Source organism: Hypanus sabinus, chromosome 10, assembly GCF_030144855.1.
Source record: "Hypanus sabinus isolate sHypSab1 chromosome 10, sHypSab1.hap1, whole genome shotgun sequence".
Taxonomy (NCBI): domain Eukaryota; kingdom Metazoa; phylum Chordata; class Chondrichthyes; order Myliobatiformes; family Dasyatidae; genus Hypanus; species Hypanus sabinus.
In genome coordinates this window covers 29,822,232-29,837,992 of record NC_082715.1, presented here as the reverse complement: position 1 = coordinate 29,837,992, position 15,761 = coordinate 29,822,232, and the positions used below count along the sequence as shown (strand labels likewise).

At 42.1% G+C, this 15,761-nt stretch overlaps 1 protein-coding gene across 2 annotated transcripts in view; it reads right to left on the bottom strand.

Moving 5' to 3' along the window:
* cd2ap (CD2-associated protein) overlaps positions 1 to 9,590 on the bottom strand; it is a 193,887-nt gene extending 184,297 nt beyond the window's left edge. The window contains exon 1 of one of the 2 annotated variants that reach the window (XM_059981583.1): positions 9,138 to 9,590. In XM_059981583.1, the coding sequence (XP_059837566.1) occupies positions 9,138 to 9,141 (4 nt within the window). In that variant the 5' untranslated portion in view covers positions 9,142 to 9,590. The remainder of the gene's footprint in view (positions 1 to 9,137) is intronic. The other variant, XM_059981582.1, reaches the window with a different exon arrangement.
* Between the last annotated feature and the right edge of the window lie 6,171 nt (positions 9,591 to 15,761).

The following is a 15,761-nucleotide window of genomic DNA, read 5'->3' as shown; positions in this document are numbered from 1 at the left end:
TCCACTCCCAACCATCCTGCTGGCGAATGTAGAGTCTCTGGTAAATAAAACTGAAGACCTCAGAGCAAGATTGCTGTACCAGAGGGAAATCAGGTTTTGCTGCGTACTTTGCCTCATAGGAACGTGGCTATCCCCCACCATTTTGAACGCAGCACTGCTGCTCGATGGCTTCACCATTCTCCTCAAAGGCAGAGGAGGTGAAGTGCGTTTCATGATTATCTCATCATGATGCACAAACGTGGTGGTTGTCTCAGTTCTGCTCACCCAACCCAAAACATCCAGTGGTTAAATGTCAACCATTTTATCTGCAGAGCAAGTTTTCCACCATTATCTTGATAGCAGTGTACTTTCCACCTCATGCCAATGTCAGGAATGCACTGGAGGAGCTGAGCAACAAAATCAGGAGGCACGGGACTATGCATGCTGATGCCTTCCTGTCATTGCTGGAGATTTCAATCAGCCAGCCTGAAGTCGTCTCTGAACAACTACCACCAACACATAACTTGTAAGTCCGATCATCTGGCTGTACCTCCACTCCCAGCACCTCTGCAGTCTTGGAAGGTCAAGAAGGTACGGTCATGGGAGGCAGAACAGCACTGCTTTGATTCAGTGGACTGGACAATATTCAGCAATTCATCTTCCGAGTCTGAATGAAGATTCCACAGTTGTCACTGGTCTTCAAGACCTGCCTGGATAAGTGTGTGCCTTTGAAGACATTCCAGATACACCAAAACCAAAAGCTGTGGATGAACCAGCATGTTCATAGTCAGCTGAGGGCTTGATCTGTGGCGTTCAAGACTGATGATCCAGAACTAAACAAGACGTCTAGTACAATCTACGGAAGGCTATTTTCAGGGCTAAAAAACAATTCCAATTGAGGTTAGAGGCAGAATCGGATCCACGTCAGCTCTGGAAGGGTTTGCATGCCATTACTTCCAACAAAGTAAAATCTAACATGAATGGCTTCAATTTCAGATGAGCTCAATGCCTTTTCTGCACACTTTGAAAGTGAAATTAAAACTACACCTGCGCAAATCCCCGCAGCACCTAGTGACCCCATGATCTCTGTCTCAGGGGCCAACATCAGAACATCCCTCAAGAGGGGGACCTTTGGGAGGCATCAGACCCTGATGGTGTACCTGGTAGGACACTGAAAACCTGTGCAAACCAACTATCAAGGACATCTTTGATCTCTCACTGCTGCCGTCGGGGGTTCCCACTGCTTCAAAGGGACAATCATGCCAGTGACAGCTGCCTCAACAACCATCACCCTGTGACCCTCACATTTACTGTGATTAAGTGCTCTCCACTCAGCCTTGGATCACCTGGACAATAGCAACACCCTCTTCAGGCTGCCATATATTGACTGCAGCTCATTGTTCAAAAATCATACCTTCAGTATTGATCAGCAAGCCCCAAGATCAGGGCCTCTACAACTGGATCCTTGATTTCCACGTAGAGAGATCACAGCCTGCGGGGATCCCTGACAATAAACATTGACACACCTCAAGAACATGTGCAATGCTCATTGAAGCAGGGATGGTAAAGTTAGACGAGCAAGATCCTAATACAGAGAGGTTCACCAAAGTTTACCGTATAGTTGCAGCATGACCTCGCTGCTCTTGAATCCAATCCCTCTAGCAATGAAGGCCAACATTCCGTTTTTCCGTTTTTCCGTTTGCCTTCTTAATAACCTGTTGTACCTGAAAGCCAACTTTTTGCGATTCATGAACTAGCACTCCCATGTCCCTCTGCACAACAGTATACTACAATCTTTCACCATTTAAATAATAATCTGCTCTTCTATTATTCCTTCCAAAGTGGATGATCTAGCATTTACCAACACTGTATTCCATCTGCCAGACCTTGGCTCACTCACTTAACCTATCTATATCCCTCTGCAGACTCTCCACATCCTCTGTACAATTTGCTTTTCCACTCAGTTTAGTGTCATATGCAAATTTTGCTATGCTACACTCAGTCCTCTCTTCCAAATCATCAATCTAAATGGTAAAGAGCCGCAGGCCCAGCACCAACCCCTGCGGCACCCCACTCACCACCGACTGCCAACCAGAGAAACACCCATTTATACCAACTCTCTGCCTTCCATTGGCTAACCAATCCACTATCCATGTCAATACACTTCCTCCGACTCCATGCATCCAGATCTTATTTATAAGTATCTTGAGCAGCACCATATCATACGCCTTCTGGAAATCCAGGTATATGACATCCACCTGTTCCCCTCTATCCACTGCACTCATTATGTCCTCAAAGAACTCCAGTAAGTTTGTCAAACAAGACCTGCCCTTTCTGAATCCATGCTGCATCTGTCTAATGGAACCACTCCTTTCTAAATGTTTCACTACTTCTTCCTTAATGACAGCTTCAAGCATTTTCCCCAACTACAGATGTTAAACTAACTGGCCTATAATTGCCCGTCTTTTGCCTACATCCTTTTTTTAAAAAAGTGACTGGACATTTGCTGTCTTCCAATCCGCCGGAACCTGCCCAGAGTCCACAGAATTTTGGTAAATGATTACCAACGCACCTACTATAACCTCTGCCAATTCCCTCAGCAGCCTGGGATGCATCCCATCAGGACCAGGGGACTTATCTACCTTCAGGCCCTCTAGTTTGCTCATCACTATCTCTTTAGTGACAGTGATTTTATCAAAATCCTCACCTCCCATTTTGTCCATAACATCTTCCTTTGGCATATTAGACGTGTCCTCCACTGTGAAGACCGGCACAAAATAGTTGTTCAATGCCTTAGCCATTTCCTTATCACCCAGTATTAATTTCCCCTTTTCATCTTCCAAGGGACCTACATTGACTTTAGCCACCCTCTTCCACTTTATATATTTATAGAAACTTTTGCTATCTGTTTTTATATTTTGTGCTAATTTACTTTCATACTCTATCTTCCCTTTCCTGATTTCATTTAGTTGTTCTCTGGTGTTTTTTAAAGTTTTCCCAATCTTCCAGTCTCCCACTATTCTTTGCGATTTTGTACACGAGACTTTAATTTGATACTATCTTTTATTTGCATAGTTATCCAAGGCTGGCTCTCCCCACACTTACTGTCCTTACTTTTGACTTGAATATACTTTTGTTGAGCACTAAAAAAGCTGCTAAAAGTTCTAAACTCAACCAGCTGCATCACGGCCACTCGCCTCCCCAGCATCCAGGACAGCTTCAAAAGGTGATGGCTCAAAAAGGCAGCATCCATCATTAAGGACACTTCCCCCCCCCCCCCACCCCATCACATGCCCTCTTCTCATTGCTACCATCATACGAGAGGTTGAAGCCACACACTCAATCTTTCAGGGACAGCTTCTTCCTCTCTACCACCAGATTTCCGTATGGACAATGAACTCATCAACACTACCTCAGTGTTTGTGCACTACCCATTTAATTTAACTTTTTACATATACACGTATAATTTACAGTTTTTAGTATTATGTTTTGCACATTACTGCTGCCACAGAGCAAATTTTATGATACGTGCCAATGATATCAAACCTTACAACGACCACAGGACTAAATCTCTGCAACCCCCTCAGACAGAGGATGATAGCTTCACTATCTTCCCGATGAAATAATTTCAGTTCCCCACCTTAACTAGCCTTCTGATGACTTTGAGCATACTCCTGCCAGTGAACACATGAGCCCTGCATCTACCCTGCCAACTGTGTCCGCTTTGTTGAGGTTACCCCTCATTCTTCTAAACTTGAGCATAGGCCCAGTCTGTTAACCTCTTTAAAAAACACAAATGCCAAACAGCACCCTTTCAAAGAATCAGTCTGGTGAATCAAATCTTTTTAAGTATAGCCATGCTGGGTAAGAGAAACCAGACTTGTACACAATATTCCAGGTGCAGTCTCACCAGGGACCCATATAACAGCAGACAAAGCAAATGCAGCACTCAATTGAGCAAGACATGAGACAACCAAAACTTGCCTAACTAAAGCTTTGAAGTCCGAATAAAGAGAAAAATATATAATATGCAGCAAGTCAAAAGGGAACAACAGAGCAGGCAGAGGCAGGAAAAAACAACATAAAGACAAGTTTGAACACTTAGAGTACAATATGCTACATGATAGTGGAAGAAATAAACAGATTTACACATCAGAATAAATCAATCAAGAAGAAAACTCAAAGCAAAGAAGGTCAGAAGCAATTTAATTTCTATTGTTGAATAAAAAAGTTTAAACACTCTGGAGTCTATTTGAACTATCAGGAAAATGTAAACCTCAGTGAAATGTTTTGGTCCATTGATTGAAAAGTAGATCAGTTCCAAGATATATTTCAACAAAATTCACCACAGACTTTAGTCACTGAATGCAAAGGGATGAGTGAGCAAAGTAGATATCTATGAACAAACATGCATCAGCAAGAATAATAGTATTAATTATGTATGAAGCAGAACTAGATCACAATAATTGGAAAGATTAGTAATGAATGAGGTTTATAAATGTTTTAAATTGCAAATGAAAAAGCAACTAAAATCTCATTCAACTAACATTTAAATTTGATTTCATAGATGTGAAAGTTACAAAAGCTGTCATCTAAATCTCACAAGTGAATTGGTAAATAGCCAAATAATTCAGTTTTTATATAATCAAGAAATGAATCATCTTGGACACTTGAGAACTATTGAGCTTTTATATCCAATAGGCTGTAAGACCTTGAATTAATGTCTCATCTGAAGTGCACATACTCCACTGCAGCACTCACTGGTCTATGATGAAGAATCCATCAACTATTATTATACATAAATTTGTGGAGTGATGCTTGAAGCAGAGTGAATCAGAAGCTTATGTGCAGTGTTATATCTGGTAGTACAAATCAAAGAACCACACTAGAAGGATTCAGCGAAAACGCAAGTCTTCGTAATCCTAAGAACAAATTTTCTCTATTTATATCAAAGCCAATGACATGCCGTTTGGGGTCTTAATCTTTAGTACTGAACAACTTCAGAATTCTATGCTTCCACAGATAACTGTGTTCTCTACAGAGAATACAGAGCCTTCAGAGCAGAGGTTGACACCCTGACACAATGGTGTCAGGATAACAACCTCTCCCTCAATGTCCAAAAAAAAACAAAACAGCTGATTTTGGATTACAGGAAGAACAGTGATAGACTCGGCCCAATCAACATCAAAGGGTCCGCAGCTGAGTTGGTAAGTTTCGGGTTCCTCGGCACACACATCACTGATGATCTCAACTGGACTGAATACACCGGCTTTGTGGCAAAAAAAAACACACAACAGCGTCTCTTCCACCTCAGGCGAATGAAGAAGTTTGGCATGGGGTGCCAGATCCTCAAGACTTTTCTACAGGGGCACCACTGAAAGCATACTGACAGGCTGTATCACCGCCTGGTCCATGTACCACACCAACAACCTTGATCGCTGGGAACTGCAGAGAGTGCTACGGAAAACAGTATATCTGTGGATGTGAATTTTCCTCCATTTGAGGACATTTACAGCAGCAGGTGCAGAAGGAAGACCTGGTAGATCACTGGGGACACCAGTCATCCCAACCACAAACTGTTTCAGCTGCTTCTATCTGGCAAACGCTACTGCAGCATTAAAGCCAGGACCAACAGGCCATGGGACAGCTTCCTTCTACAAGTCTTTAGACTTCTCAATTCACATCCCTGTATATTGCAATGGAGACATAAAAAGATTTTTTACTCCTTCACATTGTGGGAAGGATGTAAGATTTAAATACTAAAAATGCTATTCTGTTCTACAATGTGCTGGCTTATTGGCCCCTCCATTAAAAAAGATATAAGATACAAGATGTGTACAAGATGATGAGAGGCATTGATCATGTGGACAGTCAGAGGCTTTTCCCCAGGCTGAAATGGCTAACACAAAAGGACACATTTTTAAGGTGCTTGGAAGTAGGTACAGAGGAGATGTCAGTGGTAAGTTGTTTTTTTTTAAAATGCAGAGTGGTGACTGCGTGGAATAGGCTGCTGGTGACAGTGGTGGAGGCGGATACAACAGGGTCTTTTAAGAGACTTCTGGTTAGGTACATGGAGCTTAGTAAAATAGAGGGCTATTGGTAACCTGAGGTAATTTCTAAAGTAAGTACATGTTCGCTACAGCATTATGGGCCAAAGCGCCTGTACTTCACTGTAGGTTTTCTGCGTTTCTATAAATGGTGCCATCTCGAACTACTTTGCTCAAAAACGATGGAACAAGGGACACAATCAGGCCAGCCTTAACTGGAAGGTTTCTTTATACTTCAAAGAATTAGTTTTTAAATTAGTCAAACACTGAATATGCAAGACACCTTTCAAGCGTATATCCCTTAATATGCTGGAGTACTTCCTACAAACGTTGTGAATACTGAGGGAATTGCCACACTGATTGCATAACTTGCACATCAAATTGAGCCACCCACCTTTTGTTTGGTCTCAAAGCAACTTATCTTTTTGGAGCATTTAAACTTGATAAAACTTATCAGGGTCAAACAAAAGTACAATGCCCCAGCAACATAGGGAGGGGAAAAATGAATCAGTACCTTTCTTGGAAAAAGTTCTCACATCATAAACACTACCTTCCAAAATGCAATCTGAAATGGGACATCATTTTATGGTACAGTGAAGTCACACATCAATTTACCTATAATATGCACAAGATGACAAACTAGACAGATTTGAAGTACATCATCTTTTGTCCTATAGTACTCTCAAATGGATCGAATGCTAATTGACACTGATCCCATAATAAACAGAGGTCAACAGTGTAACAGCAAACATAATTTAACATTTAAACCCATCAAATCAAAACAGCGATTTCATAACTAGAATTTCATCACAACATTCACATTCACTTGGGTTGTGGAATGCATTTGATTAAACTTATTCTATTCTAGCTTTCTAGTGACTAAATATTTCAAGTTATATACCTAAAACTTAGTCTTTATTAGTTATGAATGCATCTTTCTTGTGGTTATCACCCATGTCCTCAAGCCAATCTTCTTCCAGATTCCAATCATTTTGTGGCTTTAATTCTTCACAACTACTGCTATTCAGAGAAACTTCTATTCTTCCATCTTTACACTTGTTCTCCATCAGGTACACAAAAACTTCCCATCTACCAGTATTTTCTTGACCAAGAGATGATCATTGACTTCAGGAGATCAAAGGAGAGTACACACCCCCCCCCCCTCTATATACATGGAGAGGTAGTGGAAAGTATGGAAAACCTAAAGATCCTTGGAGTTATGTTGTTACAGACAGACATACTTTATTGATCCCGAGGGAAATTAAAACAGCTGACATAGACCACCAACACCTCGCTGCTTGTAAAAAAAAAGCACAACAAAGACTCTTCTTCCTCAGAAAGCTGAAACAGGCCAAATGCCCACAAAAGCTGTTGCTTAACTTCTAGAGAAGCACAACTGAAACCATCCTGACCAACAGCACCACAGTGTGGCATGCCGGCTGCACAGCCGCTGAGCGACAAGACCTGCATCGCGTGGTGAAGGCGGCCCAGCGAACTGTCAGGATGGAGCTCCCAGGACTGGACATCGTCTATTCCAGCAGACTCAGGAGGAAAGCAATCAGCATAACCAGAGACTCCACACACCCCGGCCACTCCCTGTTTGACCCGCTGCTGTCCAGCAAAAGGTTCAGGACACTAAAAGCCAGAACAAATAGACTGAGGAACAGCTTCTACCCCAGAGCTGTGGCCTCCATCACACCACTCCCACAGAACAATGACTGAAACTGTGAGCACACACATGCACACAAAGGATTCAAATACTTGCACTAACGGCACTTCGTGCATTACTGTGATATTCTGGTGCTGCTGTAACTTATTTTCTGCTACTTATCTATTTAATACTGTTTTTCTATTACTGTCTTGTTTTTATCTACCGCTTTGTTTGATTGCCTGAGAGGAAGCCAGAGTTCATTGTACCTATGTATAATGACAATAAAGATCATTCAATTCAATTTTGATATACACAGGCATAGCTTTTCTCTTTCCTTCCTTCTACTTAGTTTTCATCTCTATCCAAAGCCCTGAAGGCCCTTTAAACACCTTTCAACATGAGAAAATAAAGGAATTTATATCATCTAATGAGCAGATTAGACCCCAACATCAAGGACAAGCTAGCATAATCTATCATTAACTGATATTCCTGAGAAGTTGCTGGAACTTGATATTCTCAGAATGTTTACAGGTGCCCAAACAAACACTTGAAACTAACTTGTGTGCTGGAAAATGGGATCAGCATAGCCAGGTATTTCATGGCTAGCTAGCATGGACACGATGTGCTGAATGGCCGGTTTTCCTGCTGTCAAACTTAGTGATATTGAAAAGTTGTAAATTTAAAAATTGAGTATTCAACCACATTTCATTTGGTGGGACCATTCATTTATTGCAAGTTTAGAGCTGCATATATGTATGTCATACAAATTAAATGGCTCAACCAGGACAAGTAATTATTTAGCCATTCTTTTCTACAATGACTCAACAGCGGCGCAGCCTACAACTACTTATCAGAGTAAATCATTAACAGGGAAACTCCATTATTACGACAGCATACATGAATTGGAGGTCATATAAAAGTTAGATTCGAACAGGTTAATGGGCAAAGTAAGTAAATTCCACCGGAAACCCGTTCACTTCATTCCCTAGTTAGCTCAGCCTTTCCCCTTCCCCCAACTGGACTCCACCGCCCCGTTTTCATTTGAACTATTTGTTCAAACGTTGCGGCCGCCTCCTTCAGGAGTTTGGCGACACCTCCAGCGCTGCTGAAAGTGTGGGGGGGTGGGGAGTCCTGGAACAGGCAGAGTTTTTTTTAAAAAAAAGCTGGAAAGTATCATGAATTGAAGCAGCAGGACAGAGTTTGGTGGCGTTGAGTTAGCTGTTAGGAGGAAAGCGGGCGAGGTGCAGCAGGCTGTGAATAATTCAGCGGCGAGACCGCGGGGTGGAACTGCTGCTCCCATTACCTGGGAAAGCAGGTCAAGCATCACCATGCGCGCGCACGGCTCGTGCCCGCGCCCGGCACCGTCCCGGCCACAGGGTCGCGCCGCGAGCCCCCGGGTGCTTCCCCCCCACACACACACACTCCCCGTGACCTCGCACCCTCGGGTGCCGTGCCCTCACCCATGGCTGATGGCGGTGCTCCGCTCCACTCGTTCTCCTTCCCGTCTCGCTATCCGCAGGCGGCGCTGTCCATTCGTTGAGGTGGGAGGGGGAATTGGCAAAACGTATCCAGCTGCAAACCGCTGCTTGCACGGTTCGGAGCGATCAGCGCGGAGGATTTAACAACGGTCCCAGCATCGGCCCCCACCACCCGCTCCACTACAGTCCGAGCTGGGACGAAAGGGAATGGAGGTGGCAATGGGTGGGGAGCGATTTTCTCGCTCCTCCTCTTTCTTCCTCTGTTGCCCGCCCGCTTGAGTGGCAATGGCGAGATTGACAGTAGCAGGCGCCAGCCGCTGGCTGAAGGATTCCGGCCGAAAGAGCTGTTTTGTGAGAGAGTTGAGAAGTGGGGGGAAGTAGTGTGAGAAGGAAGCAAGCCGACGTTAGTCTCCAGTTGTTTCCCTTTAGTCGCTTGTGAAGTCTGCTTTGTTTGCGTTTTATTGATCGCACAGAAAAACTTGCAAGTTTACAGTGATACCATGATAAGCGTTGATCTAAGCCATAGTAGGGTAACGATGCCACGCATAGTGTTAACAATTTCGGAATCGGCTCTTAATCGAGTTTTTAATGGGCAATATATCTCCGAAAACAACTTGCAAAACTTTTCTATTTGCATACTACTCTCAAGTAATTTGCATAATTGCAGTGAGCTGCAGCGCCTGGGAGCAATTTAGTGACGCGAAGCTATAATTGAGACCCCAATTATGCCATCATGTGGTTTTGTTTGCAAATACAGAATAGAGATTTGCGAAACAATTTTCTGTAAACACAGTGGCGCATTCAAAAACGCCCATGGATTTTAAAGATCGTTCAGAAAGGTGTAATTAAAATAAACTGCAAATCATTAAAGCACAGACGATGCTAAGAAGTAATATAATTCGGTTCTCATAAAAATCATACTTGCGAAGAACTTAAGGGGTTTATATATCTTCATGATATGTACGATGAACTTATAAAAATAACTCAAAATAAAGCCACCGAAAATTCAACAAGTTAATGCATGAGTTTGACCTGACTCCAGTTTCAAGATGGTACCATGTTGAACTGTTTCAAAGTGTATCGAATTAAAATTAAACTCTGAGACAAAAAGTTAAAATAATTGGAAATCGATGTGAAGAGAAGGTCTTTTACCCTTTAAGCTGGTATGAGTAGAATGCACAGCTTGTAAATTTGTTGACTGACTTAATTTCAGACTTTTTAAAGGGTATAAGTTGATAAAGGTAAATCAGACTCAGTTACTTTCCCCTCCAGTTAAGGCTGATCAACACCTCCACCCTCTCCCCCATTACCACTGCTTTATCATTTCCTGTCGGAGTCACCTTCTGTGCCTGGTGTCACTTTATGGACATACAATCTCTCAATAAATATCAGCTACTCTATATATTTATATTTGAAATGTGTCCAATCAGTGAATGGGAGCCCAGGAAGAAGAGGTGACTTCACACAGATCCATTTCATTATGAGTACTTGGCTTTTCGAAAGGCCTTTGAAAAGGCACCACTCAAGAGGCTGCTGAACAAGCCACGACCCCATGGTATTCCAGGAAAGATTTCAACATGCGTAAAGTATTGGCTGATTGGCAGGTGGCAAAGAATGGGTATAAAGGGACCATTTTCTGGTTGGCTTCCAGTGACTAGTGCTATTCCACAGGGTCTGTGTTGGGATTGATTATTTTTATGTTATATGTCAATGACTTGGATGATGGAATTGTAGCCAAGTTTGCGGACAATATTAAGATAGGTGGAGGGGCAGGTAGTGTTGAGAAAACAGAGGCTACAGAAGGATTTAGACAGATTAGGAGAATGGGCAAAGAAGTGACAGTTGGAATACAGTGTTGGAAAATGTATGGTCATGCACTTCAGTAGAAGAAATAAAATCATAGACTATTGACTAAATGGAGGAAAAAATCAAAATCTGAGGTGCAAAGAGACTTGGGACTCCTTGTGCAGGATTCCCTAAAGGTTAATTTGCAGGTTGACTAGGTGTTAGGGAAGCCAAATGCAATGTTAGCATTCATTTTGAGAGGACTAGAGTATAAAAGCAGGGATGTAACGTTGAAGCTTTATAGTGCACTTATTTGGAGTATTATGAGTAGCTTTGGAACCCTTATCTAAGAAAGGATGTGCTGATGTAGGAGAAGATTCAGGGGAGGTTCACCAGAATGATTCTGTATCATATGAGTAGCATTTGATTGCTCTGGGTCTGTACTCACTGGAATTTAGAAGAAAGAAGGCAAAACATAAGAAATAGGAGCAGAAGTAGGCCATCTGGTCTGTTGAGCATGCTTCGCCATTCAATAAGATCATGGCTGATCTGACCATGGACTCATCTCCACCTACCTGCCTTTTTCCCATAACCCTTAATTCCCCTACTGTGCAAAAGTCTATCCAACCTTGTTTTACAGATATTTACCGAGGTAGCTTCAACCGCTTCATTGTGCAGAGAACTCATTGAAGCCTATTGAATGTTGAAGGGTCTGGAGAGAGTGGATGTGGAAAGGATGTTCCATGGTGGAAGATACTAAGACCAGAGGACACAGCCTCTGAATAGAGGGACTTCCATTTAGAATGGAGATGAGGAAGAATTTGTTTAGCCAGAGAGTGGTGAATCTGTGGATCTTGTTGCCACAGGCAGCTGTGGGGGCTAAGTAATTGGGTGTATTTAAGGTGGAGGTTGATAGGTTCTTGATTACTCGGGGCACGTAGGGTCATGAAGAAAAGGCACAGGATTGGGCCTGAGATGGAAATGGATCAGCCATGATGAAACACTGGAGCAGACTCGATGGGCCAAATAGCCTAATTCTGCTCCTATATTTTATGGTCTTATAACCATATAACAATTACAACACAGAAACAGGCCATCTCGGCCCTTCTAGTCCATGCAGAACACTTACTCTCACCTAGTCCCACCAACCTGCACTCAGCCCATAACTCTCCATTCCTTTCCTGTCCATATACCTAACCAATTTATTTAAATGACAATATCGAACCTGCCTCTACCACTTCTACTGAAAGTCGTTCCATACAGCTACCACTCTCTGAGTAAAGAAGTTCCCCCTCGTGTTACCTTTAAACTTTTGCCCCCAACTCTCAACTCAAGTCCTCGTTTGAATCTCTCCTACTCTCAATATATTTATATATTAATATAAATATAAGATATATATCTTATATTAATATTTATGTTCCTTATCATTTATTAATGCTGCATTGGATCCAGAGTAACAATTATTTCATTCTCATTTACACTTGTGCATTAAAATAACATTAAGCGATCTTGAATCTTGAAAATATGAACTCTTTGCATTTCTGGGGAGCCATCTCTCAGGAAGGCAGACATTAATGATGGACTTCAGCAGCACTTTCAATGCACCAGTCCAGTATATATCTATCAAAGAAACAAAATATTTTATAAATCAGGATATGAAGTTCTGCACAAACCTCAGAACTCAAAGTTAGCACGGTCCTCTGCCTTCCAATGTACTTCTGATACACAATGAATTGTAGGAATCTCAAATCATAGGAAATGGTGCACTAATACTGTCTTCAAACAATCCTGCAAATCCAGTGTCAGGAGAAGCAAGCCAGCCCCACATGACTTCACCAGACTTTGCTCTAATTGCCCTCAGCTGCATCTGATGTGTGCGTCATGTCATTTGCCTAAGCAACACTGGACTACTGGAACTGGCACTCTTCTGCAATATCTATCATGGTCTAGATCCAAGAATGCTGTTAAAGTCTGCCTGAAGATGTGTAACATCCTCACCGAACTTGCAACAATCCCTGGCCTGAGAAGGAGAAGGAGCTTCTTCAATAGGACAGATAACCTTGAATGTCTTCAAAGAAGTGCAAAGAAGCCCGGTGAAAACAGATTAAGGAATCCTGCCCCACAATACCTCTTCACCCATTAATCAAGCATCTCCTTCACCACTTGTGACAGTCTGCAGGTCATATATTTCCCTCATCAGTCACCTCACAAAACTTGAGATTTGTTATCCTCAGCCCTATGGGACTTCCTAAGAACAAGAAGTGATGGCCACTGAGAAGGGTGATTAAAGTCAGGTAATGACTGAGAGTTCGGAATAGAAATATTACTCTATTCCTTCATTCCTTTACTTGTGTGTAAGATTTTAAATTAAATAGCCAAAATTACGTACAATCACTGGACATCTGACCAGAACCTCAACCCATAAGAAAATCATAGACATGAGAAAGACTGCAGATGCTGGAAATCCAAAGAAACACACACAAAATGCCAGGGAAACTCAGCAGGAACTGTGTATGTTTTTTTCTCTCTCAATGTGCTGCAGTAAATGGACATTCCGAGTGATAACATGAAGTATCTACAGTTGTAGTGTAAAGATAGCCATATCTTTATTTTCCCAGCTTCTACTCCTTTGGACACTATGAATACATTAAAATCAGACAGAATCCGATGAAAGTTATTTCAGGTTTAGGAAACAAAATAAAATTATTCTTACTTATGAGGATTAATTTTTATATTCCCATGAAATTTGAGATTTGTGTTTCTATAATTGAATTGACTTTATTTCTTACATCCTTCACATACATGAGGAGTTAAAATCCTTACACTACATCTCCGTCTATATGTGCAATCTGCAATTTATGGAAATTTGTATTAAATTGTATAACAGGACAGTCAATATAGCATAGAAATAACAATTTTATCAGCATGAATTAATCAGTCTGATGGGCTAGTGGTAAAAGCTGTTCTGGAGCCTGTTGGTCCTGGCCTTTATACTGCAGTACCATTTCCCAGATGTTAACAGCTGGAACAGTTTGTGGTGGCTCGGGTCTCCAATGAATCTTCAGGCCCTTTTTACACACCTGTCTTTGTAAATATCCTGAATAGTGGGAAGTTCACATCTACAGATGCACTGAACTGTCCACACCACTCTCTGCAGAGTCCTGCTGTTGAGGGAAGTACAGTTCCTATCCCAGGCAGAGATGCAGCCAGTCAAGATGCTCTCAATTGTACCCCTGTAGAAAGTCCTTAAGATTTGGGGACTCATGCCAAACTTCTTCAACCATCTGAGGTGAAGGAGGCACAGTTGTGCTGTTTTCACCATACGGCCGGTGTATACAGACCACGAGATATCCTCGGTGATGTGTAAGTTGAGGAATTTAAAGCTGCTCACCCTCTCAATCCCAGATCCATTGATGTTAATAGGGGTTAGCCTAACTCTGTTCCTCCTTTTTTTTGACATTGAGGAAGAGGTTGTTTTCTTGGCACATTGTGTCAGGGTGATTACTTCTTCTCTGTAGGCTGCTTCATTATTGTTTGAGATAAGGCCAATCAATGTAGCAAATTTAATTATCAGATTGGAGCTGAGGATGGCGAATTCCAAAACAAATATTAATAAATATTTCTCCTCAAGAAATTAAGTTTGAACAATAGAAAATTATTTTCAAACCTTCAGCATCTTAAATGTAATGCTATCTCATCGCCAGGATTCTGTAAGTTACACAAAATGTTTGAAGAACTGAGCACCCGTGGAACTGCCTAAACAGTTGATGTTTTAAGCTGAGGCCTTTTATCAGAACTGGAAATGAAGAGGGAAGATGCTAAAATAAAAAAGTGGGCAGGGGAAGGTGGACAAGCTGGAAGGTGATTGGTGAAGCCAGGCGGGTGAGAAAGGTATAGGGCTGGAGAAGAAAGAATCTGATAGGAGACGAGACCGAACCATGGGAGAAAGGAGAGAAGGAGGGGCAGTAGGGGGAGTTGATAGGCAGCTGAGGAGGAGAAGTAAAAAGCTAGAGTCAGGAACAGAAGAAGAGGAAAGAGGGAAGGAAATTTTTAAAAAATTAAAGAAGTACCGGAAGGAGGTGAATGGGCAAAAATGATTCCTGTAAATCAGTTCTGGCTACAACTGGAAAGTCCTTCCTATTTAAATGATGGCCATCAAATCACTTGATGTTTAAAGAGACCAGCAGTCGAAGTTAAAATAACCTGTTCTGAATGGTTGACCTGGTGAGTCAAGGCACCAGAAAGAGTAAATAATTAATATCAAGGAATTTCACCATGTGCTTTCTGGTAGGATCAAATCTGTTCCATTCTTTTATCAAGATCTTTTTCCACAGAGAAATTCCTGCAACATAAAAAGAGATTTATTATGAAAAAGCAACGTAGGTCATGGTTTTCAAAACTACTAAAATTTTTCAGCCAGTTGTGCAAGTTATACCAAAACACATTGGCACACACAAAATGCTGGTAGAACACAGCAGGCTAGGCAGCATCTATAGGGAGAAGCACTGTCGACGTTTCGGGCTGAGACCCTTCGTCAGGACTAACCAAAAGGAAAGATAGTAAGAGATTTGAAAGTAGTGGGGGGAGGGAGAAATGCGAAATGAGAGGAGAAGACCGGAGGGGGTGGGATGAAGCTAAGAGTTGGAAAGGTGATTGGCGAAAGTGATACAGAGCTGGAGAAGGGAAATGATCATGGGACGGGAAGCCTCAGGAGAAAGAAAGGGGGGGGGGAGAAGGGGGAGCACCAGAGGGAGATGGAGAACAGGCAAGCAACTAAATATGTCAGGGATGGGGTAAGAAGGAGAGGAGGTGCATTAACGG